The sequence below is a fragment of the Colletotrichum karsti genome (genome assembly GCF_011947395.1).
Source record: "Colletotrichum karsti strain CkLH20 chromosome Unknown Scaffold41, whole genome shotgun sequence".
NCBI classification, from domain to species: domain Eukaryota; kingdom Fungi; phylum Ascomycota; class Sordariomycetes; order Glomerellales; family Glomerellaceae; genus Colletotrichum; species Colletotrichum karsti.
In genome coordinates, this window is record NW_024065941.1 from 33450 (window position 1) to 57875 (window position 24426).

The 24426-nt window shown below is 54.4% G+C and overlaps 7 protein-coding genes across 7 annotated transcripts; 3 read left to right on the top strand and 4 right to left on the bottom strand.

The window, feature by feature from the left end:
* Window positions 1-500: 500 nt before the first annotated feature.
* Window positions 501-1627, top strand: CkaCkLH20_10502 (S1/P1 Nuclease; the record flags this gene model as incomplete). Its single annotated transcript, XM_038893216.1, has 3 exons — window positions 501-564; window positions 635-1294; window positions 1392-1627. The coding sequence occupies 3 exons, from the start codon at window positions 501-503 to the stop codon at window positions 1625-1627; spliced, it is 960 nt and encodes a 319-aa protein (XP_038741331.1).
* Window positions 1628-6943: 5316 nt separating this feature from the next.
* CkaCkLH20_10503 (uncharacterized protein) lies at window positions 6944-8853 on the top strand (the record flags this gene model as incomplete). The annotated part of the gene is made up of 5 exons (XM_038893217.1): window positions 6944-7215; window positions 7270-7892; window positions 7943-7996; window positions 8046-8129; window positions 8261-8853. 5 exons carry the CDS (start codon window positions 6944-6946, stop codon window positions 8851-8853), a joined length of 1626 nt encoding a protein of 541 aa, XP_038741332.1.
* Window positions 8854-11048: 2195 nt separating this feature from the next.
* CkaCkLH20_10504 (uncharacterized protein) lies at window positions 11049-12834 on the bottom strand (the record flags this gene model as incomplete). Its single annotated transcript, XM_038893218.1, has 5 exons — window positions 11049-11347; window positions 11396-11460; window positions 11516-11656; window positions 11707-12679; window positions 12732-12834. The coding sequence occupies 5 exons, from the start codon at window positions 12832-12834 to the stop codon at window positions 11049-11051; spliced, it is 1581 nt and encodes a 526-aa protein (XP_038741333.1).
* A 920-nt stretch (window positions 12835-13754) lies between these two features.
* CkaCkLH20_10505 (uncharacterized protein) lies at window positions 13755-15269 on the top strand (the record flags this gene model as incomplete). Its single annotated transcript, XM_038893219.1, has 8 exons — window positions 13755-13848; window positions 13899-13932; window positions 13988-14325; window positions 14387-14554; window positions 14610-14684; window positions 14744-14997; window positions 15062-15138; window positions 15194-15269. The coding sequence occupies 8 exons, from the start codon at window positions 13755-13757 to the stop codon at window positions 15267-15269; spliced, it is 1116 nt and encodes a 371-aa protein (XP_038741334.1).
* Window positions 15270-15784: 515 nt separating this feature from the next.
* CkaCkLH20_10506 (d-isomer specific 2-hydroxyacid dehydrogenase) lies at window positions 15785-16971 on the bottom strand (the record flags this gene model as incomplete). The annotated part of the gene is made up of 4 exons (XM_038893220.1): window positions 15785-16379; window positions 16429-16516; window positions 16565-16617; window positions 16664-16971. The coding sequence occupies 4 exons, from the start codon at window positions 16969-16971 to the stop codon at window positions 15785-15787; spliced, it is 1044 nt and encodes a 347-aa protein (XP_038741335.1).
* Window positions 16972-17407: 436 nt separating this feature from the next.
* On the bottom strand, window positions 17408-21898 carry CkaCkLH20_10507 (alpha-l-rhamnosidase; the record flags this gene model as incomplete). Its single annotated transcript, XM_038893221.1, has 8 exons — window positions 17408-18239; window positions 18292-18499; window positions 18561-18618; window positions 18667-19469; window positions 20304-20609; window positions 20685-20907; window positions 20960-21397; window positions 21476-21898. 8 exons carry the CDS (start codon window positions 21896-21898, stop codon window positions 17408-17410), a joined length of 3291 nt encoding a protein of 1096 aa, XP_038741336.1.
* Window positions 21899-22577: 679 nt separating this feature from the next.
* On the bottom strand, window positions 22578-23219 carry CkaCkLH20_10508 (uncharacterized protein; the record flags this gene model as incomplete). Its single annotated transcript, XM_038893222.1, has 1 exon — window positions 22578-23219. The coding sequence occupies one exon, from the start codon at window positions 23217-23219 to the stop codon at window positions 22578-22580; it is 642 nt and encodes a 213-aa protein (XP_038741337.1).
* Window positions 23220-24426: the final 1207 nt, after the last annotated feature.

The following is a 24426-nucleotide window of genomic DNA, read 5'->3' on the forward strand; positions in this document are numbered from 1 at the left end:
TGGTCAGATTGGCTGTCTGAATGCATATGCGATGCCAGCCATCATCCCAAGTCCACTAGAGCCCGTTGATCTTGTCTGCAGCCGGTGACCAATCGGAGTATGTCATAGGAACTTTCGGTGGTCACCGGACTTTTATCGGGCATAAGCTCACGTGGGCTGCACCGCCTCATTCAATTGACTGTGTTGTGGCTGACAAAGTGTGGATGCCCGTTTCTCGGCCAACTTGCCGGGCCTCGACAGCGGCCTGTTGACGTCGATTGTGGGATGCAGATGCGCTTGTGACTCGACCACGCGTCGCCATTTAACCTCGCGTCCCTCGTTGTTGTCTTTGCTTGAGCTCTGGTTTGAGTTGCACTCAGCGTCGTTTGTCTTGTTTGTTTGCCAGCGTTCGCATACTTGAATCGCCGTCACTGTCTTGTTCTGCGACCGGTATCGCAAGCGTGCAACTGTTTCAACATCACCAAAATACTACTACCTGTGATTCAACATTTAGTGTCATCATGAAGCTTTCTAGTACCGCCGCCCTTGTTGGTGCATCTTTGCCTGGGGTTCTGGCGTGGGGAAGTAAGTGGTTTTGAGGGCGCCCCGGCCGAGCACTCGGAGTCATCTCCGTCGCTGACCGTCACCGCCGCAGGTTTGGGTCACATCACGACCGCGTACATCGCAAGCCACTTCGTCGCCAACACAACCGAAGCCTTCTTCCAAGATTTGCTCCGCAACGAAACCGAACATTACCTCGCCGGTGTCGCGACCTGGGCCGATACCATTCGTTACACCAGATGGGGCCACTTCACGGGTCCCTTCCACTTCATCGACGCCCATGACAGCCCGCCCGAGTACTGCGGTCTCGACTTCGAAAGAGACTGCAAGGCCGAGGGTTGCGTTGTGACGGCGCTGGCGAACTACACCTCTCGATCCCTCGACCCGAGCCTGAACGGCTGGGAACGCAACCAGGCCGCTCGCTTCGTCGTCCACTTCATCGGCGACATTCACCAGCCCCTGCACAACGAAGATGTCGCGCGGGGCGGCAACGGCATCCACGTGAAGTGGTACGGCACCGACTTCAACCTGCACCACGTCTGGGACAGCTCCATCGCCGAAAAGCTGATTGGGGGCGCTCGCCGCAGGCCCTACGACAACGCGAAGCGCTGGGCGGACGAGCTGACGGACGAGATCAAGACGGGCAAGTTCGCAGCACAGAAGGAGGACTGGCTCAAGAGCCTCGACTTCGACGACGTGGAGGCCACCGCCATGCGTTGGGCGAGCGAGGGGAACGCCTTCGTCTGCACCCACGGTATGTCGATCCCCCGAAGAAGGCAGCCCGGGCTCCCCACAACCCGTCTGTTCGGTCGTGACGTCGAAACTGACTTAAGCTTGTTCTTGCTCGACAGTGTTCCCGGAGGGTCCGCGTGCGATCGCCGGCCAGGAGCTCGGTGGTGAGTACTTCCAGAAGGCGGCGCCGGTGATCGAACTCCAGGTCGCCCGCGCGGGAGTGAGGATGGCCGCTTGGCTGGACCTTATTGCGGCGGCGCATGCTCAAGCGACGACGGGGAGGGCCACGGGGGTTGGCAAGGGCAGCAGCAGCACCGATGTGGGCGTCGCCGACATGGGCTCGGAGGAATTGTGAGAGATGAGACGCCAAGCATGTTCCGTCGATTGTGGCCCCCCCTTCCAGTTTCTATACAAGTAGATCCCCTCGTTTCTCCCGCAGGGCAAAACGTGTTTTGAGGCAGCCAAAGCTTGGCCTCTTTGGGGGCCGTATGTGATTTGATTTTTCGTTCTGCTTATCTCCGCGCAATGGTATTTCCGCTGAGATGCGCCATGTCGGACGCATCCCGACATTGAAATGCAGGCCAACTGGAGGCGGCCAACAACGATCGATGATGGCTTGCCAAGAATTTGACAGCTCTGCCAGAGGAACGGCCAGCAACGCCGGGAGTGTGTACCACGCGGCGGCTCACGGGCCGGAGAACAGTGAGGAACGCCGCCGGCGTTGCGGAAGGAGGTGATCACGCCGAGCGTGTCGTAGTCTTGGCCGGGCCTTCAACGGCGTAGGGAGGGACGTCTCTGATGACGAGCCCAGTTTGATTACCATGGGAAGAATGTTTCCCAGGGCGACACTCGGCAAACGTTTCCTGGCGCTGCGAAAGTGGCGTGACTTTGGACGTGCCGTATGGTGGGGAGGATTTGAAATCCGTCATCCATCGTGAGCGTCGTTCAAGTGTAGCCGTGGCAGCGGGGTGTGGGATTTGGGATGATAGGTGACGTCTGACAAGATGAGGTCGATGACAGGCCCTGCCGAAGGTCCGAGTCCATAGATCCAAGGGGATTGGACGGCGATGGAAGGGCATGGCAGGAGGGCATGACGGGATTGGCACGGGTTCTGGGCATTGCGTCTTTGAGATTGGGATGACAGTCCATGCTGTCGCCTTTGGCGAGGTTGCTGTTTGCCTCTTCCGACAATTGGCGAGTTTCGAATCGTCGTCCCGAGCTGGGATGAAAGGCAGGGCTGCGGCCCGGATCCGAGGAGTATGCCTGCTGTACTGCTGTGTGCAGATGACGGGTGGGAGTGCTGTAGAAGCGAGGTTGGGCGGGTTGACACAAGTGACAAGACGGGCAGAAAAAGTTGAGGTGAACCTGTTTCACCATTGGGATTTTGGCACAGGCTTCAAACTCAGCCTCTCGTCGCAGAATGGTGCGCCCCCTTGGCGGATCCGTCGAGTCTGACAGGGGTTGACGTCTGGAGTAGCATTAGCAAACCGGATCCATGGGCCAGTGCGATGAGGAGGAGGATTAAGCAGTTCACTTTGACGACCAGCCCTTTAATTGATTGCTCACTGCTTTGGTGCAGGTGCGGGATGGCGATGAGACCAAGATGGGGGGCGCCATCTTGCCGCGTGCCGAGGGCTTGGTGTGTGTTGGTGACCAGGTGGACATTTTGTGGTTTCGCGAGAAGATCTTTTGGCAGGAATTCCCTCAAGCGAGCCGACGAGCCGTGTAGTTGGGAAGCCCGGAGGAGGAAGGAAGATACGGCGCCTCGTATTTTCGCGTTGGTGCCGGCATCTCATAGCCATCGGCCAGAAAGACTGCCCGTCTCCATGGACCTCGCCGGCTGTCGGCTCAGCAATCTTTGACATGGACGGTAGGCGAGGTAATTTGCACGGAAACGCTTTTTCTTGCCATTGCTGGTGCCACCCTGAGTTGTCAGCGGAAAGTGAGAGTAAACTATGTGGCCGATCAAAAGCATTAAACTCAGGAAACGTCCAAAAATGCCCGACATAGGGCGAGTCCAGAATAGGCCGAATAGGGCAAGTTTTCGAGTCGTCTAATGCGTGTGAAGGCGACGAAATAACAGACGAGATGAAAATCGAAACCGTCATCTCATGGATAAGCATCTTGTTGGTCCAGGGGTCGGCCATGAGGAAGATCAGATTGAGTTTCCTCGGATGGCTCATGCAAGGCGGCGGCGGGGTGTCCAATGGCGAGACGGACGAGTAACAAAAGGCTGAAGGCTGTGTTGTCCCGTCACCAGTTGGCAGAGGAGGCAAACCAATTTCCAAAGGGCAAAGGCAGAACGGCAAAAACGAGCCGGCATGGGAGACTGCCCGGAGGAACGGGGTGAAGCAGGCCGGGGCCCCTGTTCCCCCTGTCGCTGTCCAGGGCTGCAAAGGCGGGGCGGGTCTTAGCGGACGGGATGCTACAGGCAACCTTAAAAGTGGTTAAGGGAAGGGGCTCTTTTGGCCATTCCTTTCTGGGACTGGCGCAACTGGCAGAATTGTGGAGACTTGGGATCTCCGCGGATGGGCCACTGCAGGTACCGAGTGCAGAGATAAGGTGTCGAGGTACGTACCTCCAACTCTCTGAGGGCAGTCACGAAGGACTCGGGATGGTTCCTTCCCCTCGACACTGACAGAATCCTCGAGAATTCCCTGTCTCCTCTGCCTCGGATTCTGGTGGCTCACCCTCTTTTCTCAAACAGTCACACACAAAGGGCACCGCAGCTACACCACCTTGGACCCGTGGACGTCCCGGGGACCTCGCAGTCGTCCGAACTTGCCGACCAGAAGATTAGGTTTATTGTATGTTTGATGCCATCCATCACCGTTGCGCGCGCAGGGCATCGCATCGCGTCGCCTCGCTTCGCAGCCCTTGGCCTCTTTGGACCGTTTGGAGGCTGTTTGCTGCTTCTCCTAGCGCCTCCACCATTCCGACTTGCAGTCCGGTTATCCGAACATCTCCGTCCCTTACCTCCTGCGTATGTGAGCGGGAAACTTCTCAGGCTGCCGTCAGTCGGCGACTTAACTCCACGGCCCTCCGCCATCACCCGTGCGCTCGTCGCCAAGAAACGGTCGACGATGCGACGAGGCACACGATACTCTGAGTGCCACGGGGCGGAGGAGCCCATAGAACTTAGAAGCAAGCTTTCTGTGGAACGAAATGCGGTGGAGAATTGGAATCAATTGGTATGATGCCATGAAATGCGATGCGCCGGGTTACAGCTGAGCAACTCGCCGTCATCCGGATTTGGGCCGGCGCTTCCATGGCTATGCGATCGGACTGCCGCTGTTATCGGTTTGGTGTGACAGGCCGTCGGTCGCACTAACATTACCTGGGTAGGTAGAGGCATGTCTCGCCCGCCAGAGACCCCCGAGCCGTTCAGACCGTTCCGTTGCCAATCATCCAGTTGCCGCTCTCCTCCGGCCAAGACTGAGACCGCTGCGTGTCGCGGGTATCCGCAGAGCGCCACAGAAAATAATCACCGCAAAAAAGAAGAAGAGATGGCCACGAGAAGGAGAAACATGAGCGGCAAGGGATCGCCAAACCGGTAACGTTAATCAGAAGAACCCATCGCGTCCATCACGATGTTCTCGACCGCACCTACGTTGTACTACTGCGCAGTAAGGTACGGACGGCAGTGTACGTATGGCCTGCGTCAGCTGTCCGGGCGTCAACTCGAACTGAGGGGGAGCCGGTGTCCGGAAGTAAATCATGGGCGATCCCTCAAGGCTTAGCATGAGCAGCTAACCATGATGGCGATTCAGGAATTAAGGTCGAGTATTGAGTATTTGCAAGGTCCGATATAGTTGTTCGTGACATCGATTCCAGACGGTGTGAATGTAGGTACCTCAGCACTAAAGTAAACTCCCCTGACAACCTGCCAGCTGAAGGCTAACAGAGGGTTGCACCCGCTGAAAGGTGCTGCTACTGCCGTGAGGAGATTGCGACGGGGGAGGCGCCGACCTCAAACGGCCAGACCAAATCCAAATCGACACCAAATCGGCGCCAAAATTGACATCAAAACCCAAGGTTGAGACCAATTTACCTCGACTTACCTAATAATCAGGTATTAAGGTATTAAGACAGGTAAGACAGGTACCGCGCTTAAACGGGGGAAAGTGTCGTCCAGTGTCTCGTTTCGCATCATCGACGCCTCGGGCGAAACGCCATTTGCCTGATGTCCGACCCTTTCCGGGTTGTCATTGGCTCGCTAAGCCGCGCCTGGACCATGTGGGGCGTCCATGACCCCATTCTGCGACGAAAGGAGCCGCATCAGACATCGCGACTGCCAAACTTCTCTCCTTCCTGCTCCTTTTTTCGACTCCTCTCTGTGCCGTCCCGGCTCCGTCCAAAATTCATCCATTTGGCTGTGCTTTTCTGCTTGTCACTCAGGTCCAGTGCACCCTCCTCAAACACCAGACGGTTGAACTGCTCCCTGCCGCACTGTTCGACTCAACTCCCCGTCCCGTTACCTGCTACCTGCCATCCTGTTCCTCTCGAGTCGGGAACTGTCCGTCAGGAACCTCGTCCACCGTCATCGCCAACGGTCCCCCCTTGTTCAGACATAGCTTGTCCAACTTGGAGACCCTCTTTCTATCCATCCGTACGCTCTCAATCAACTCTGACTAACAACTTTGTCGCCCGTGCCGTCCCATACTGCTGCACTTTTGCGAGTGACCCCCATGTCAAAGCTCAGATCTCTCACTCGCTCTCCGTCTCTGTTCGTCTCCTAGATCCTGATCTCCTACGGAATCTCTGTACGGATACGGATGATCACGGTTTCTTACTTCTCCCCTGTCATCCACCTGTCGCATCCCAACTCATCAGACAGATGCTACTCCGTGCTAGTTTGCTGCCGGCCCGTCTCTGCTCTCTAGCGTTCGCCCGCTATCGCGCCCTCGCTCTCTCATCTTGCTGGAAGAAGCCTTCCAAGCTTGTATCCCACGCCCCTGCTCGTCGTCGTTCCCTAGTCTCTACCGGTTCGCCATACCAAGACATGGGTCTGCACGGGGATCGGATGCTAAGCAGCATCCATGTCTTCACCCCCCGGTTCTTCGTTTGAGGCGCACACTCTGTTGCTCCCTCACCTCCTCTGCCTCCTCCCGCCGCCTCCTACGCCTCCTCCTCCTCCTCCTGTCAAGCTGGCCCGTAGCCTTCCCTCCTCCTCGCCCGCTCCAAACCTCCCCTGCGCCGCGTTTTGGACTCGTGGAGACGATTCCTCCTCCCAAGCCCGCCATGGGTGCCTGTCTCCGTCCCCACGGCCCCCCGGCACCCTGGTCTTACCGGCACCAGCCTGCAACCACAGCCCTGCGCATATAAGACTCCATATCTTGGCATTGCCAGACTATTTTGTTCCCGCCCTCCCCTTCTTAATACGCACTCTCTCAGCTTCGATCATTCCTTTCGACCTTCCAACCCTTATTTTCATTCTTCCTGTTGCCTCACGCTGGGAGTGTGTCTTCACATTCATTCATTCATTTCTTTTCAGCTTTGCTCCGTATCCGTATCCCGGTGTCTGTGACCGTTCCTTTCGTACTCTACTCTTGTTCGCTCCTCGGTCTGGAACCACCCCTTCGAACGACAAACTATAGTATCTTATTGAGAGCGAATCGGTCGACGACTCCCTCCGAATACCTCGAACGACAACTTCACACACGAGATCAAGATGCAGATCAAGAACATTGTTGCAGCCCTCGCGGGCATGGCCGTAGTCGAGGCCTCCGTCACCTTCCTCGACTCGCCTTTGAGCGCCGCCCTGGCCAAGCGTCAAAACCGTGGTGGAAACCGTGGCGGAAACAACAACAACAACGGCGGAAACAACGGTGGAAACAACAACAACAACGCCGGCGGTGGACAGCTGTGTTTGCAGCAGGCCAACGTTCAGAAGGGTTCGCAGTCGGCTGGAACGCCCGCCGCTCAGCAGGCTCAGTCCAAAACGTAAGTAGGATGTGGTGACGACCAGCCGGACGCCGTACTGACCAATCCGTGCAGTGACAACGCCAACTTCATCAACTTCTGCCAGGGCGAGACCTTGACCGACGGCAAGCAAATCACCGGAGGATCCTGCAACGGTATCGTCATGGGCAAGATCCCTCCCAACAACAAGATGGTTTCCACCGTGCTGCAGAACCCCCCGCACAACGGCAACATCCAGGCCAACCAGAACTTCGACGTCGAGCTCAAGGTCAACAACCTCGCCGCTGGTTCCTTCACCGACGCCCAGGCCACCTACTACTCCGCCCCTCAGGACCTCAACGGCCAGAACGAGATCATCGGCCACGTCCACGTCACCATCCAGGACATGGGTAACTCCCTCACCCCCAACCAGCCCCTCGACGCCTCCAAGTTCGTCTTCTTCAAGGGTATCAACGATGCCGGCGATGGAAACGGAAACCTGAAGGCTACCGTCACCGGTGGTCTGCCCGCCGGCAACTACCGTGTCTGCACCATGTCCTCGTCTTCCAACCACCAGCCTGTTCTGATGCCCGTCGCTCAGCGTGGTGCCCAGGATGACTGCAACAAGTTCACTGTTGGAGGAAACGGAGGCAACAACAACAACAATGGTGGCAACAACAACAACAACGGCGGTAACAACGGCGGAAACAACGGCCAGAGTATGTCATCCTCCGCGCCCTGATATGGATTGGCGCTGATGAGATTACAGACCAGAACAACGGCCAGAACCAAAACCAAGGCCAGAACCAGAACCAAGGCCAAAGTGAGTAACCCGCCAGACTTCACTCGTTCGATGCTGACCACAACGACAGACGGCGGAAACCGAGGAGGTAAGCAAAACGCCGGTCAACGAGGCGGCCGCGGTGCCGGTGGTGCGGGACGAGGCGCTGGTCAAGGTAAAGCAGACAAAGCACCACCTTAGAACCCCCTTCATCTTCGCATCAATAAGTTCAGGCTCATTTCATTTTCCCCTCTCTCAATCCCCTCCCATGCACTCGCACCCTCGCGCTAACCCCCCCTACCCAAGGCTTCCCTGGAGCTGGAGGATTCCCTGGTGGAGGCAACCCTGGTCAATTCCCTGGTGGCGGAAACCCCTTCGGTGGTGGTGGTGCCCCTTTCCCTGGATTCGGTAACCCTGGTGCGGCCACTTCACAAACCCAGTCCGGACAGAATTCCCAAGGTACAGCTGATGCTAACACGTCCGCTCAGGACGGGGACGCCGCCAGTAAGCCCGCCGCTTCGGCGACATCTTCGGTAGCCTCGTCGGCGGCGACGCCGACTCCGACGGGAGGCGCCTCCGGCAATGACAACAACAACAACGGCAACGGATCTGGAGGAAATGGAAACGGCAACTCTTCCGGATCCGCTGGTGGCAAGGGGGGCGCTCAGTCGAACGCTATCCTCGGGCTCGCGGCCCCGGCGGTCACGGACTCGGGCGATAGCAGCCGACCCTTCTCCGTCAACGGCAACACTTTCACTTCCAAGGCCACAGCCGTGCAGCGTGCTTGCGACATTCAACGGAATTCCTGCTTCAACGCCATCAACGGTGGACAGGGTAACGGGGCTTCCACGTCCGACTGCGATGCCCAGGTCCAGGCCTGCATCCAGGAGCTCTCGTAATCCTCTGTTTGCCCCCCGCCTTTTCCAATGTACGACGACAACCGAGGAAAGAACGACGGAGACGACGCGCCGCCGCCGAACGACACGAGGGAGCCTACCGATGACAAGCCTCTAATTCCCTGATGGGTTCACGACAAAAAGTGTTCTGGTGTTATTTTTTCTTTGGGTTGTTTTCCGAACTGCGATGGGCACACAGAGGTTACTTCTAGACGAGTTTCCGAGGTCGGGCGTGTGTGTGGTGGTTTTTCTTTTGTTTTCTGGTCATGAAAAACTTCACACCCCCTCAGCGCTTCAAATGTGCTCCGATACCATCTCACATCAACGACGACAAACATTGGCAAATCCCTCCCCCTCCATATTATTGTTCTAATGTCCCCCTCCTCCCACCCACCCCGTTTTCATGATCGACCTTTCTGTACATTTAGAGGGAGCTGTTTTTTTTTCCGTTGACAGGATACGCAGCATGGCTTGGAAAGAAATGGAAGACACAATTCCAGTAGAGTGCACATAATTTTTTGTCCACTTTTTTTGGTCACTCCTGTCTTTCTCGGTCTTGGTGATTTTTGACTTTTGGTGACAGCGACAACTAACTTTGCGTGACATTTCACTTGGTGGTGTGGTGGTCAAACTTCAGCCAACACCACCACCACCCGACAACCTTAACATTGCTCATCTTTTTTTCGACAGCGTCGACTTGGGTTGAACCATCGGGAGTCTTGGGGTGGCAGGAGGTATACCGGAACTGACACTTTCCACACACCTTTGGAGGTGTGGGTGGGCGCAACACCCGGTCTGAGCTGCGGCGTCTGATCTGCACGCAAGACGTCTCGACTTGTCGTTCATGCGGTCAAGTGCGTCCTTATGTCAGCAATCGAACTGCGATCCTACACTGCTGAAAAAAAGGTACACTCTTGGCTGTCGCGGGTGAAACGCGTGGTGGTTTGTGCGTTGCAAAGGACGTCGTTTCATGTGATTTCCTCACCCCTTCACCCCTGGTTCGGACTTGGGACGGCCGGCCGGAGTGGGGGTTTATCGGGGGTTTTATCGACAGGGAGTAAGGCATGATGTCAACCTACCCCCTGGCTGAGGCGGTGGAGACGTTAATTAGGAGATTTTTTCACTAGTGGTGATATTGATTGATGTTTAAAATATTCCTTATCTCGCGCGTGTGTCCCCGTGCTTTTGCTTCTGAGGTCGGTTATGGGAAAGTTGTTTTGGAGGTTATTTTCATGACTCTTTCTTTCTCTCCCACCCTCTGTGTCTATTCAATTCGCTTTCATTTTGTAGAACTCCATTTTTTGATTTGGGATTGGGATGAAGTGGCAAGTGCACGATAAGCAAGCTCGGTATTCCGGGTTCAGTGGCTCTTCCTTTGATTTCCGTCGCGGTCGCGTTCTATTCTGGGGCTTGCGTCGCCAACACCTTCGAGTGAAGGTTTCCCTTTCCGCTCTCGTCACCACAACATCAAAAGCCCACTGATACTGTCTTTCATCCGCACGGTCCATCGCCGAAGCGCGCGGCTTCGTCGGCGCGACAGCGATGCGTTCGAGGAAAGAAAAGTCGCCGGCTCGATTGAGGAACGGGAGGCTTGGCTGCGATTGAGTTCGGGGCTGCATTTGAGATTTTTCTTTCGGTTCGGGTTCGCTTCTTGGCGGGTGAGGGAGTGAGGCTTTTTGAGATGGGTGAGTATGCGAGGTTGAAGCTTGGAGGGGAGGGGATGTTTTTGGGGGGTTGGAGGTTGGATCCGTTTTCAGATTTGTTGATGTCGTATGGCGAAGTGGTTCTCGAGCGATGATGTGGTTTTTTGATCGTGTTTTGGTCTAGAAGCGACGAGTTTGGTTGTGAAAAGGGGACATTCGCTGGGAGAAGTCTCTCATGTGTGATGTCTGAGGACGGTCGTCTTCGCTGCCTCGGTCTTGTCTGCACGAGGAACGACATCTCCATGCAACCAGTCAATTTCGCAGTGCTACGAGCCCATATCGTGGGAGATTTGATCTGAGAGCCACACTTTCGGCGTATTTTGCAAAGCATATGTATTCCCCGACGAGTCTCATCATCTTCACCAGGCGTCTTCTTCGCCGCGAGACGCCACATCTTGCCTGTATCAATTCCCAGCCCTTGACGTCCGCCCCAAAGCCGCGGGATTTCAGTCGGGACATACCCATGATGAACGTTTCCGTATTGAATTCTGGATCTCAGTGAGATTTCTTCACCTCCAAGCCAGTCTCGCCACCCGTGCGCTCCGGGATCTCGATGCCATGGACAACGTGCTCCTCCCCGCCCTCCAGCTTATCCTCTTGACGCTCTGCGACCCCGAACAGCAAATCGGTCTGCTCGAGACTGAGTCCCTTCGTCTCCTTCATCAAGAAGAAGCTGAAGATGCTCATGGCGAGGCAGAAGACGGCGAAGATGATGAACGTCTTCCAGCCTATGCCGTAGATGATCTGCGGCGTGACTCGGGTGACGATGAAGTTGAACAACCACTGCGTCGCGGCTGGTTCTCTGTTAGACAGAAGGCAGGAGTAGCGCATAGACGACTCACCGGCGAACGCGACTCCGTACGACCTCAGATGCGTGGGGAAGATTTCTCCGGCGTAGATCCAGGGTCTGAGGAGGTCAGGGACGTGACACATGTTTTGATTGGTGGCTGCATTGGACTCACCCAGGACCCCATGACCCCGTGTAGGCAATCACATAGAGGTAGATGAGGACGCACATGGCGATGGACGCAGAGGACACGGCCTTGCCGGCCTCGGGCGGGTGGGTTGCGAGAACGGCCGCGAGGATGAACATCATGGCCGACCTACACCTCGTCAGCACACCTGTACCAGTCTCCCAAGAGGTCACGCTCACATCCACAAACCACCGATGGTATGAGCCCACCGCCTCCCGATCTTGTCGATGACGAAAAGCAGCGAAACGGCAGTGAAGATCAACTTCACGATCCCGTAGATGCCCGTCGCGAACAACGACGCGTCCGCGCTGGAGAGACCGACCGTCTGGAAGATCTGCGGGGCGTAGTATCCGATGCTGTTGGTCCCCGTCAGCTGTTGCCACACCATCAGGGCGAAGATGAGCGCGAAGCGGTTGCGGATGCCGGGCTTGAGACACTCCCTCCACGTCGACTGACGAGCCGTCTCTGCTTCGACGGCGCATGATGCCGTGATCTCGCCGAACTCGGTTGCGACCTCGGGAGAGTCGGGCGGCTGGTTGCGCATGTAGGCGAGGGAGGAGAGGGCTTGCTCGTGACGACCGTGTTTGGCTAGCCACCGCGGCGACTCCTTGAGGGGTATCAAGCCGATCAGCAAGAGCCCTGCAGGTATCAGCTGGACGCCCAACGAGATCCTCCACTGCTTGGTCGACGACGCCATGTTCCTCTCTACCCCGTAGTTGAGCCAGTACGCGATGCTGCTTCCCAAGACCAAGAACTCCTGGAAGAGCCCCGTGATCCGGCCCCTGACTTCCGGAGGCGCGGTCTCCGCGACGAAGACCGGCGTGATGGAACTCATCCCGCCAACGCCCAGGCCGGCGATGACCCTCCCGGCGTAGACATATGACAAGCTCTTGGGTGTGCCGACCTGCAACGACGCGCCTAGGAGGAAGACGACGGAGTATGCCATGAGGGAGAATCGCCGACCGTACCGCTCGTTCGCGAAGGCCGCGGAGATGGCGCCGAAGAAGCATCCGGCTGTCAAGAGTGACACGACGTTGGAGGAGACTTGGGCGACTTTCTCATCTGCAAAGCCTGATGATCCGGCTGGGAGGCCGAAGTCTTTCTTGAAGCTCTCGAAGGGGAGGAGGCCGCCCATGACACCGACGTCGTAGCCTGAACGCATGTGTTAGTCAGTGAGGTTGACTGTTGACCGTCGGGTACGAACCGAATAGGAGTGATCCCATGTAAGACACCGTTGCTAAGAGGTACACTCGGTAGTTATGAAAGAACCCCTTTCGGGGTTCGGAGTGCTGAACCGAAGAGTTCATACCGGGCGAAAGGCTCGTGATGAGTGTTCTTGGATATGGTAAGAATGCAAGCTGCAAGCTGGTTTCAATTTGGGGTTTATTGATTGCATTCTAGAGACATCTTGGTAACATGCGGCCCTTAAATGATTGCGGTCATGAACCGTCGACACTATCAACATCGCCGCCTTGTTGCCTCTACAGTTCCTGTATCTCCGTTGCTGGTAACGCCCATCACCATCAGCGATATCTTTGAGCCGAGTCAACTCTATTATCATCAGTCGGATATTCTCATCCTTTAGATTTGATGCCGTCTTGAGGTGTGGTAGCACCGCGCGGTCTTGTTCCCAAAACAGAACAAGTTCGCACCGACTGACAGTCTTCCCAGACACGCGACAAGGCGCGTAATACTGGTGTCCTTCGATCCCCTGCAGATGCATGAGATAAGGCTAAGAAGCTCACATCGATTGTCCGGGGTAAATCAAGAATCGAGCGAAGCAACCAACACGCTATCTTCTTCAGTATTCAGCACTCATTATCCACAGGTTCGTCGGCACGGGTTCGATATCTCTGAGCGGAGTCAAGACAAGGAATCCCTGTCACGGTCGCACGATGTCTGGTAGGTTCAATAGCTGATAGCCGTGATGCACCTTCGGAGTGCCGGGTCGGCGGCCGAGCCCCGCGATTTACATGCGGGCCGAGTCAGATATGACTCGGCTCACGGTTACGCAACCCATTCTTCCGACTTCGCTTGCTTGATCAACTTCGCAGCAGGGGAAGTGACTTGGTACTTCAATGCTATATGAGAGATTGCGATGAATGCCATGAAGCTGGTTCACGAGCTTCATGATGTTCGACGTCACTCAACTTTGCAGCACGAATCTTGGTATTTTGTTCGATTGGCCTCACTATTTCCCCTTTGACTTCGAATTCCATCTCTCAACATGGCCAACCGAGGAAAGACTCTCGACGACAAGGTCTTCAGCATCAATGACCTGAAGGAGCAAGCTTCGAAAAAGCTGCCTCGAGCCTACAAAGGTGAGACAAAACCAGCACCATATCGAGAGCGATGCTGATATCCGAGCCAGAGTTCTTCAACGAGGGAGCCATGGACATGATCACGTTCGTGACGGCCCCGTTCAACCTCTTTTCAAACAGCTAAATTGAGAGATACCAGCGTGCAAGACAATGAGAAAGCCTACGATCGCTACAAGATCCGCCCTCGCGTGCTCAGGGACGTGTCCAACATCGACACGTCGACCACTATCTTCGGCACAAAGGTGGCCCTCCCCTTCGGCTTCTCGCCTGCGGCGACGCATAAGCTGGCGCATCCGGAGGGCGAGGTGGCGACATCTCGAGCCGCCGCGGCTGTTGGCATCCCCATGGCTCTCTCAGCGTATGCGACGTGCTCTCTAGAGGATGTCATTGCGCAGAGTCAGGGTAATCCGTATGTCATGCAGTTCAGCATCCTGAAGAACCGGGACATCACGAGGCAGATTCTCCAACGGGCAGAGCGTAAGTGATTGCGCCCCCTCCAATCTTGGAGCTTGCTGATTGTGGATGGACGGATGTGCAGGTGCGGGTTACAAAGCTGTCATGATGACCGTCGATGCACCTATGCTGGGGCGCCGTTTGAACGAATACCGGAACGCCTTTGGGTTGCCGGAAGGCTTGGGATATCCCAACATAGCGCCGGGTATGGACATGAGCAACCTGGTCGATCAGGGGCTTGACTTGACATATGGTAAGAATATGCGACCGTCACGTATCAGAACCAGCTACTCTGACAACACATGAAGAGGACGGTATGAATTGGGAACAGGCTCTCGGATGGATTAGAGAGAACACGAAGCTGGATGTTTGGCTCAAAGGAGGTGAGAGTCTCTTGACTGATACACCTAAAACCCGTCGATCTGACACCTCACTCTCATAGTATACACTGCCGACGATGTTGCTCTGGCCATAGAGCACGGCGTCGACGGCGTGCTCATCTCCAACCACGGCGGCCGCCAGCTTGACGGCGTCCCCGCAACCCTCGACGCATTGAGGGAGTGCGCCCCTGTGGCGAAAGGGAAGATCAAGATTGCCATTGACGGCGGAATCCGGAGAGGAACCGACATCTTCAAGGCCATTGCCCTTGGCGCGGATTTCTGTTTCGCCGGGCGGGTTCCGATCTGGGGTCTTGCGGTAGGTTTTCTCATCCAAGTCGTAGTCGTGATTGTGAGTCGTAAGCTGATTGGGTCTTGGGAAGTACAACGGCTCCGAGGGTGTGCAGCTCGCTGTCAACCTCCTTCATGAAGAGTTCAAGTTGGCCATGAGCCTAGCTGGGTAAGACGCTCGGTATTCTTATTGCGCTGAATGGGAGAGTTGACGACCGTCGCAGATGCAAAACGGTCAAGGATATCAACAAGGGTCACTTATCACTTCTGCAGACGAACGGTGTACTGGCCAAGCTGTGAGGGTTGGGTGATGGGATTTCAGTTGTGGCATGGAAATACACATGGCAACATTACGGCTCTACATTCTACAAGCCTAGAATTCTTATGAGATAGATAGAAATCTTTGAAAACTCATCGCATTGCTAGTATGAAGAGTCTGGTACAAATTTGTGGCATGCTGAAGTCAAGTACCACAATGAGCTTCGGATGACACTTGTACTGGGCGATCAAGTTGAGTCCTTGTTCCTGCGATGTGAATGATACCTTGTCAAGCTCTGAAGCGCGAAATATTGAGTCTAGGAACTCAAGCATATTGAAGACATGTAGGCAATACACTTATCGGCGCCGCCGAGATCACTTCACTGAAAATTGTGCAGCACATGGATGAAGCCGCCTTCAAAGGATCTCACAACAAAACCATATTAGACCGGGTACCATTCATGAGTGATATCTCATAATATTCCCATACAGCTGGAAAAGAGGTTATTTTTCAGTCTCAAGAGTCTATTTGTGTTGCTGTCTAAACGTGTACGGCCTCAGTATCTCTCCGACCTGCTGACTATGTTGACAAGCTTCTCCCCGCGCGCCCGTCTCTCGAGGTTGTACACCAGAATCTTGCGCACTCTTTCGTAGTAGTGCGTCGAGTTTCCGGCGCAATGAGGAGTGATTATGACGTTCTTGTACTTCCACAACTTGTGTTCAGCGGGAAGAGGCTCCGGATCCGTGACATCCAGTGCCGCGCCCCTGATGAGCCCTTCGTCAAGAGCGACGACCAGGTCATCGGTGTTGATAACGGCCCCTCTTCCTGCGTTCGAAACGTAGGTTTTCTTCTTGCTCAACAACTGGAACTGCTCTCGAGAAATCATGCCCTTGGTCTGGTCCGTCAGAGGGAGGGTGATGACCAGCAGATCAAGGTCGGAAGCGAGGAAATCGTTCAATTGCTCCTTGCCGTGGAACCACTTCGACGGAAACTCGCCGTTGGGATCGCCGAGGCCTGGTTCCGTGAAGGAGTCATCTTTGCGGGACTCTGGCGTTGAGCGAGGATGAAGAGTGTAAGCGTGGACGCTCATGCCGAAGGCTTTTGCTACGCGAGCGACTTGGCGGCCGACGCAGCCGTAACCCAGGATGCCTCTGTACCGAGTTAGCTGGACTCTCGGCTTCAATGGGTGACTTAACTTACACACGCAGGCCAACTGCGTCTTCCGTGTCTTCATCGGAAGGGGGATCAATCCATTTGGACTCTCTCTGGTTGTCCAGGTATTCAGGGACTTGAAGTCATCAGTAACTGAGCGAGATGCTGCCGCTAGTGAACTCACTGTGATGCTGGAAAGCAAGAAAGGTCGAGAAAACCCATTCGGCGATTTGAGGACTACGTCTTGTCAGAGTTGAGCACTTCAGGAAAGATGCGGACTTACGGGTGCGTGCCGTTTGACGTGCAAAAGTCGATTTTTGTATCCTCAAACAGCGGCAGTCCAAAGACTTGGTTGCAGCCGGCGCTGAGGAGTTGCACGTATTTCAGGTTCGGCACCATCTCTTTGGTGGGAAAGGATTTCCAAGTGAATAAGATCGTGACTTTCGCCCACGTCTCTGGGCTGATATCTTTCGGTAGCTCTGTTTGATACATCCCGATCTTACGGGACTCAACAGGCATGCCGAGACTGGCGACCCAGGCCGGGTCCGGCGTCCAGGGCATGAGAATCAGGAGCAGGTCTTCGGTGGCCATGTTTGAACAATGGTAGTGACGCCAGTCGGTAGATTTCTGGACAGAATGAATTGATACTCAGATTGAAAACATATTCCCGAGAGCATCAGAATATATACGCTACCCCTCAATGAATCGAAGTCAATATCGTCTGCAACTCGGCTGCTTACACGGGTTGCTCAGTTAGTTGACTCGGCTCAACGACGATGCCCAAGACAGGCTGATCAGGGCGGAGTTCTAGCGAACAGCACTGTTTTCTGGGCCATCGGCTCTGTCCATGGTTGTTTGCTGCTGTGGGCGGGGTCTCCCCCGCACTTTGACACTTGAGATGACTCGGCCCAGAGGTCACTTCTTCAACTGACTGAACCGATGGATGCCATCCAATTGGGAGGGCATTTCGCAATCACTGGGAATGAGATCCTGATGATCGAGAAAGTCAAACTAATTGATCGCGAGCTCACAAGGTAATGGTGGCCGACCCCTTCCCACCTTTGACTCGCCTCAACTCTTGTCCTGGCAGCACCAAGTTTCCCTTCGTATTCGCTGGCGTGTCCCATTCCACAGCGGCCGTTCCGTTTTCACCCACTGTAAACTTGGCAGAAAACTTGCCCAAACTCGTCGTAAACCCAGCTTCAGCTTCGGAAAGCTCGCCGAGGACCGGCTTGAACTGCCATTCGCTTCCTCCAGGCTTAATGACTCTCAATCCCACGAGATACTCCGTCATGCCCGATGTTGGCCCGCTGCTCCATCCATGCGCGTGCGATACGTAAGAAGGGTCGTTCCTATACCCTCGATCTCCACGATAGCCCCAAGTGCCATCCAACAGGTAGCCTTCGGGGACGGTAGATTCAGTCCCATTGGGATGGTTCAGGTACCAACCCCACGCATCCCTGATGAGCTTGAGAGCACGGTCAGCCCGCCCGGCGCGGAAGTGAGTGTACAGCTCAATGCTGCTGATGAAAGGCGAGATGTTGTTCTTGAGTTCCGGGCAGTGAGGGCCTATGGGCGTCCAGTTCGACTCTAGGTAATCTGAAATCTGCTGCGCCTCCGTGCTGTCCGCGGATACCACGCCGAACGCAACCGCCATACTATTGGCGTCCTGAGGGTACAAGGACGTATCGTTTGGACTTTCCTTGAAAGCACCTTTGCTTTCGTCCCACAGCTTAGTCGTTATAGCTGTCTGAAGCTTGGCCGCAGCGTCAAGCCACTCTTTTTGGTAGCTGGACGCGTTCGCGAGCTCGGGAGCCCATGAAGCAATGTCAGCGCCCGTTTTCAACGCGCGGTACAGCCTGGAACAGTGAGCAAGGTGACACCGAGTTGCATGGAGCGCCGCGCACTTACAGCATGCTCGCTGAGCTACGCTCGTTCGAGTACGTCCATCGTCCCCAATCTTTGTCACCGGTGACATTCATCACACCATTTGCGCCGACCTTGCTTCTGCTGTTCGCAACAGCCTTGAGGTATTTGGCCCAAATGGACGCCAGGAAGTCTTCGTCGCCTGTGTACAAGTAATAGTTGTACGTGCCGATCAGAGTCCACAAGTGATAAGCTGGGCACCTTGTCAGAAATGGCACAAATCTCATGGATGTCGCCCAATAATTGGGGCTTACTGTCGCTGTCCTTGGAAGGATAAGGCGGACCAGCTTTCGGCAAAGTACCATCCGACGCCTATAAAATATTAATTGAAGGAAGTCTTGCGACCCCGAGAACACTTACTTGGTTGTCGTAAATCGCTAGCAATGCATTCTTCGTACTCTCCATATCACCGGTACTCACGAACGCACTCGGCACTGCCGTGCCCATGTCTCCAATCCATACCCAACGATCTCTCTTCGCCCCATCCAGTAGAACAGTATTTCCGGGGCCGATATACGCGTCATTTTGCCATCCGCCTTTTAGAGTACTCGTGCCAACACGGCCGGTTTTCCCAGGAACGGAGTTGGTTTGAAGCGTGTATGCGCCGCTGTACCAGATTCTGTTGAGGAGCTCGTCGCTCGAGTAGAAGTAGCCTTGGTAGGCCCTCAGGTCAGACCAAGTAGGCTGAAAACTGATCTCAAGGCTGATGTTGCGTATTTCCAAGGAGACATTCGAAGCAGAAGACGTGAGGAACAGAGTGAGGTAGCGAAAACCGCCGCGCAGTTTGCCATCTGGCATTACGTAGCTCCCAGACCCTCTGGAGATGTTGAAGTTGAGAGCGCCGTCTGCGCCTGTTCCTCCGTTGGAGTTGTCCGACTTCCGGCCAATGTAAGTCTTTGCTTCGGTGAATGCGAGCCCCAGAGTAGCATTGCTGGAGCCGGACAACTCGTAGTCGACCGTAATTATACCGCCAACTTCCACGCCGAAGTCAAATACCAAGCCTTCGCTCTGAGAGGAGAGCTCAACTGGGGAGGAAAACTCCGAGAGTTGATCTCCATTCGGCAAAGACAACACGTATTTGGGAGTTACATTGCGAGAGTCAGGGGCGTAGTTGTAGTCGTCCCAAGGTCCGCTAAAAGCTGCCGAAGATGGTCCATCGCAGGCTGTGGCTCTCCAACATTCAGCTGAAGAGAGTTTCGCGAGAAGGGAAAGAATGGCAACGGCATGCCAAGTTGGGTAGGAAACAAACATTTCGGGATGAGGGAGCTCAGGTGGCTCGGCTTGAGCAAGTGATGCTGCTCCACCTTTAGTGCATTAAGTGACCCCAGTGAGATAAAGACGTATGAACTATCTATATATACATGAAGCCACTTCTTCAGTTGAAGATGGTATGGAATTGCAAAGTCATCGAGTTGATCGCCGATGTAACGTCATGGGTCAATTGTCCGGTGCCCTTCGGCCGTCGTGACATCTACCGGCGAAGAGCTGCAGGATGTTGATCGAGACTTCGGCATAGCAAGTTGCGGGGGACGAGAGATTGTAAGGCCAAGAAGGCCCAACTCTAGAACAGGAAAAGGCGAGAGAAGCGCTAACCCCGAAGACAACCCGTTCGGAAAACAAGAGTTCAAATGCTGCCCTTGCCCCCTGTCTTCCCCTCATACGCACCCCGCTCCCAAGCACATTCTAGATTTGATGCCGCAGGGAGGCCCGAATAGCAGAGTGGTATGGTCCAATTAATCCGCAGAAGGTATTCAATAGAAGAGCTTGGAGGATAGAGGTTGGAATTCTGGCATGCAAAGGTTGGGCGTAAGTCTTCATCGTGCTACTACGTCAAGAACGACCAATCATGCTTTTTAGCAACAACATCCTGAACTACGTAATCCAGAAACTGCCCAGTCTTGAATCACAACAATTATTGAATATTATCACTCATACTGACATAAAAGATCGTAACGTTCTCTTGAACCCAATCTCATCGACACGCCTCGCTCACTTACGGTGTGCGAAGCGCATCATCCCGGCACCGACATCGAATACAGTCACTAGGCTGTTCATCATGGTGTCACCCAAGATGTACGGGCCTTCACCGCCGTCAGTAACACCCAAGAGACAGACAGTAGTGCCGTCGCCATTATCAGTAGGATCACTGGTGAAGAGCAGGTCGTCCTTGTTGGCGTAGAAGGTGTGTCCGTTGATCACAATGCCAAAGTCTGGCAACGTGGCGTTGCAGGGAGCGTAGTATGCACCTGAGAAGATCTCCAAAAAGGCACCGGGGATGGAGTTCGCATACGCCTCAGCAATGTCTGGATGCGAGGGAACGCCCCCGGTTAGAATTGAAACTTCAACACAGCAGATTTCGAGGATTGGGCTCAACTTACCAGATGGCACGTACATCAACGTGGTGCCGCTGTCGACGATGGTCGGAGTCGTGCTGTTGAGGAACCCAGCCGGCTTGGCGACAGCCGTGTTCCACTTGCTTGAGGCCAGAGTCTCGTTGCTAGTAGGAGCCAAGGTGGTGTTCTTAATGACATAGCCATCAGGAAGAATGGTGTAAAAAGAGTACTCGGTCTTGGCTTCTGGTCTACGAGAGGAAAGAGCCACCTGTGTTGGGTCAGCTTCTGCTCAAGCATTCTGCACAACACATATAACTCACCATTTTGATGGGTGTGCTGACAAACTTGCCAGCCACTTCGACGGGAGGCAACCCGCCGAAAGCCAGCTGACCCGTCCTGGACTTGCCGTCCATGGCCATACTGAACAAGTCGGGCTTGACGATGCCATTCTTGGACATCGTGGTGAAGATGGGTGAGTAATATTCGGACGCGCCAGTGGTGTCGGAGTACTCGCTAGTCAGCAGATCGAAGGCCAGACCGATCAAGCCGCTGGCAACACTGTCGCCGTTCCAGTACGTCTTGTTGACCAGGGCAACCTGCTGATGTGGGACCTCAAAACCGGCCAAGGTGATGTTCTGGAAGCCCATGAGACCTGTGGCAAACTCGCCGTCGCCGTAGGTGATGTTGAAGTGCGAACCAGAGATGGGTTCGCCATCAAAAGAGCCGTTGTAAGTAGGCCCAAAGAGGCATAAGGATGACTGTTACAGTTAGCTTCGGAATTTCTCACTCTTCTAGCCCGACCGTGGCATGCTTAATCAGGCTTTCCGTTTACTTACATCGTTCAGTCTTGCACCGTCCACGTCCTGGCAAATGAAACCTTTCTGGACTGCCCATGTATCGCTGGAACCTGAGTCGACAATGACATCAAGAGTTTCGTCGCCGAAGCCAATGCTGGCGATGTACTCAAAGCCATTCAAGAAAGTCATGTTTGTGACATGCCCCGTATTGTAGAGTCCGTCCGCGCCGGGTCCCTTCCTGATGGACCGGATCCAGGTCTCGGCGGGTGAAACACCGTCAACTTTCCTCAGCTCGAGAACATGCGAAGACACCGTCAGGGACTCGCTCGCGTCCCCATCGCTGCGCTTTTGCAGAGACGACAAGTCGACCTCTGTGATATCGAACTGAAGAGGCTCGATAGAGGCTAAGGCGGTGGAGCCAAGCAGGCCGACAACCGAGGCGATGGAAGCAGCAGACTTCATTGTGCTCGAATGAGTGTGGGATTGAGGTTTGAAGTCGTATGCGATTGAAGAAAGTGAGAACTTTGTCTGGTTCAATGAAAGATCTCATCGCTCGAAGGACGACCGCCATCATTTATATCCTGTTTCCGATCACGCAACAACTGCTGCCATTCCCTGAACAAGCCCAACTTCACTTGATGCTTGCCGACTACCCGGCTCCGAGATTTCGGCTCCACCCGTTTTCGCGATAACAACTAGGGTTGCGATGCCTCCTGCCCGAAAGGGAAGGTGAGGTTGTCTCAATGACAGGGAATGCCTGGAACACGAATCAAGCTTTTGCCAAGCATTTGCTGCCGAACAGTTCGTATGATTAGTTGTGTCCACTAACACGATAGCATTGTAATATCGGCGAGAAAGATGCTCTTTATTATGTCTTTCACTAGGTAGGTCAACAGCCTATCGCTGATTAGGCGGGGTTTACTCGATTCGTCCGGTTGGCTTTCGAATGTGTATGTGAAAACACAGTTTACTAGGCTCAGCGATTGCGTTGATGAATTATTAAATTGCCGAACGAAGGAACGTTGATGTGGAAATTCCACCTGCTGAAAGATCATAACAAGACATGGAAAAAGTCCCTTGCGATGGTGGTATTGCTTGACCGCCATTGACGAGGTAGCTATCGAGACCACCATCTGAATGGCTACACAATGCTACAAATTTGCATCGGCTGATTCATCGTGGCATTATTGAAACCTGTGATGAATTTCTCTTCCATGTCGAACCACGCAAATATGAGACCAAGACGCTCATATTCGTGACCAGCATCACCACGGACTTGTCCCTCTCTCTTCAATATCATGAAAACCACTGCGTACTCAGAAACGTTCCGCTTGTTTTTGAGATGAGCAATTTCAAGTAAAGTGACTTCCATTCGGGCATCCTCGTGAACCAAGATACCTAGATCGCCCGAGGAATCTCTTTCTTCGAAATCGTAGCCATTATTATCGCCATAGCTGTTGCCATAGTCGTAGCCATCATGATCATCATCTTGGCCGTCGATGCCGACATCTTCCTCATCGTCCCAGGGTGGAAGATACTGCAACCAAGGGTCATAGTCCATGAAGACTGACCTCACGTCGACATCTATCGCACGTTCGTTGTAGATGATTGTCTTTTCACGGGCATTTGTCAGCTCAACAGAGAAGACAACCTGAGTACCGTTTCTCAGATGCTTTCGTAACTGCGCATAAGCCGTTGTGCCACGCATGACGAGGGTGCATTTGGACTTTTCCGGTTTCATGAAGTCGTTGCTGTCAGGCGCGCTTTTGCACGATTTCTGCATTATCTCGACGACTTGTTCTACGCTTGAGATCTTCCGACCGAGCCGGCGTGTGGGATCTAGCGCATCTCGACCCAAGAATTCGACTGGATCCTGTATCGAGGCCCATGACCACGAAGGCGCCGGCCACCACTCTGGCTGGTCGGGCTTCGGGTTCATGTTCTTTGGTCGTCCAGATCGAGGCTCAAAATCAAGGAGTCTAGAGACCCAGAGAAGATCTCGAATGAACGAGCTTGACCAGAGACCTGCCAGATATGTATCAGTAGATCGATGCTTTTTGTACATCTGCTTTGCTATCGCGGCTATGGCGGGCAACTTGTCGTCAGCATTCGTAACGCCCAGTGATGAGTACTGCTCGACCAAATTCCACCACAAGTCGTCCAAGTCTCGGGTGGTGAGCCCTTTGGAGCTTTGCGACTGCGAATGCCCTTCAAAAAGGCTTCTCTTGATGGGGGTACTTTTGTTCTTGCACTGGCAGATTGCTGTCGTCTTGCATTGCCACACCAGATCATTCGCAGTAAACACCAGCAGACGCGGTGCGATCTCGCGCTCCTGAAAAGTCCATGCACGCGTGAACAGAGGTCCGTGGGAATATCGGTCCTTGTGGACGGGATGCTGGCCGTCGTCGAATCCGCCTGTTCAATCCTACCTGGCGCCGTTTAGAGCTGTCAAGTGTTGCCTTATAGATGTGAGGGCACACGGCGTCTACTTCCAGGCCGATCAACTCGAGTGCACTGCCGCCTTTTATGCAGCTGCCTCTCTTCTGTGCCAACTTAGTGGTCACTTCTGGCGGTAAATGTATCCTGGTCTCACGTTCGGGAAATGATTTGGAGTACATTCCTTCGAGACTGGTCCGAGCATGGTGTGCAGCAAGCGTAACCCAGGCGTTGTGGTAAACCTCGAACATGAGTGGTGCTTCTATCTTCCAGTCTGCCTTGTCCTTTTGTATGATGCACACACAATCAATCCATATGTACCGCAGTCCCAGTCTGCGGGTGAAATGAATGGCGTCTTGAAATGTGCGCGACAGCAAAGACCACGGGATAGACTGAGTCCGTGACTCGAAGTTGTCACTTAGCGTTCGACATTTGATCTCGGTCTCGCCGTTTGGCCCCCAACAGTGGCTGAGGGCTACATATTTGGCATCCGGTGGTATGTCCTTTCTTTCTCTGAGAACCACGTCTCCGCTGGAGCTTTGTGGGCTGACGTC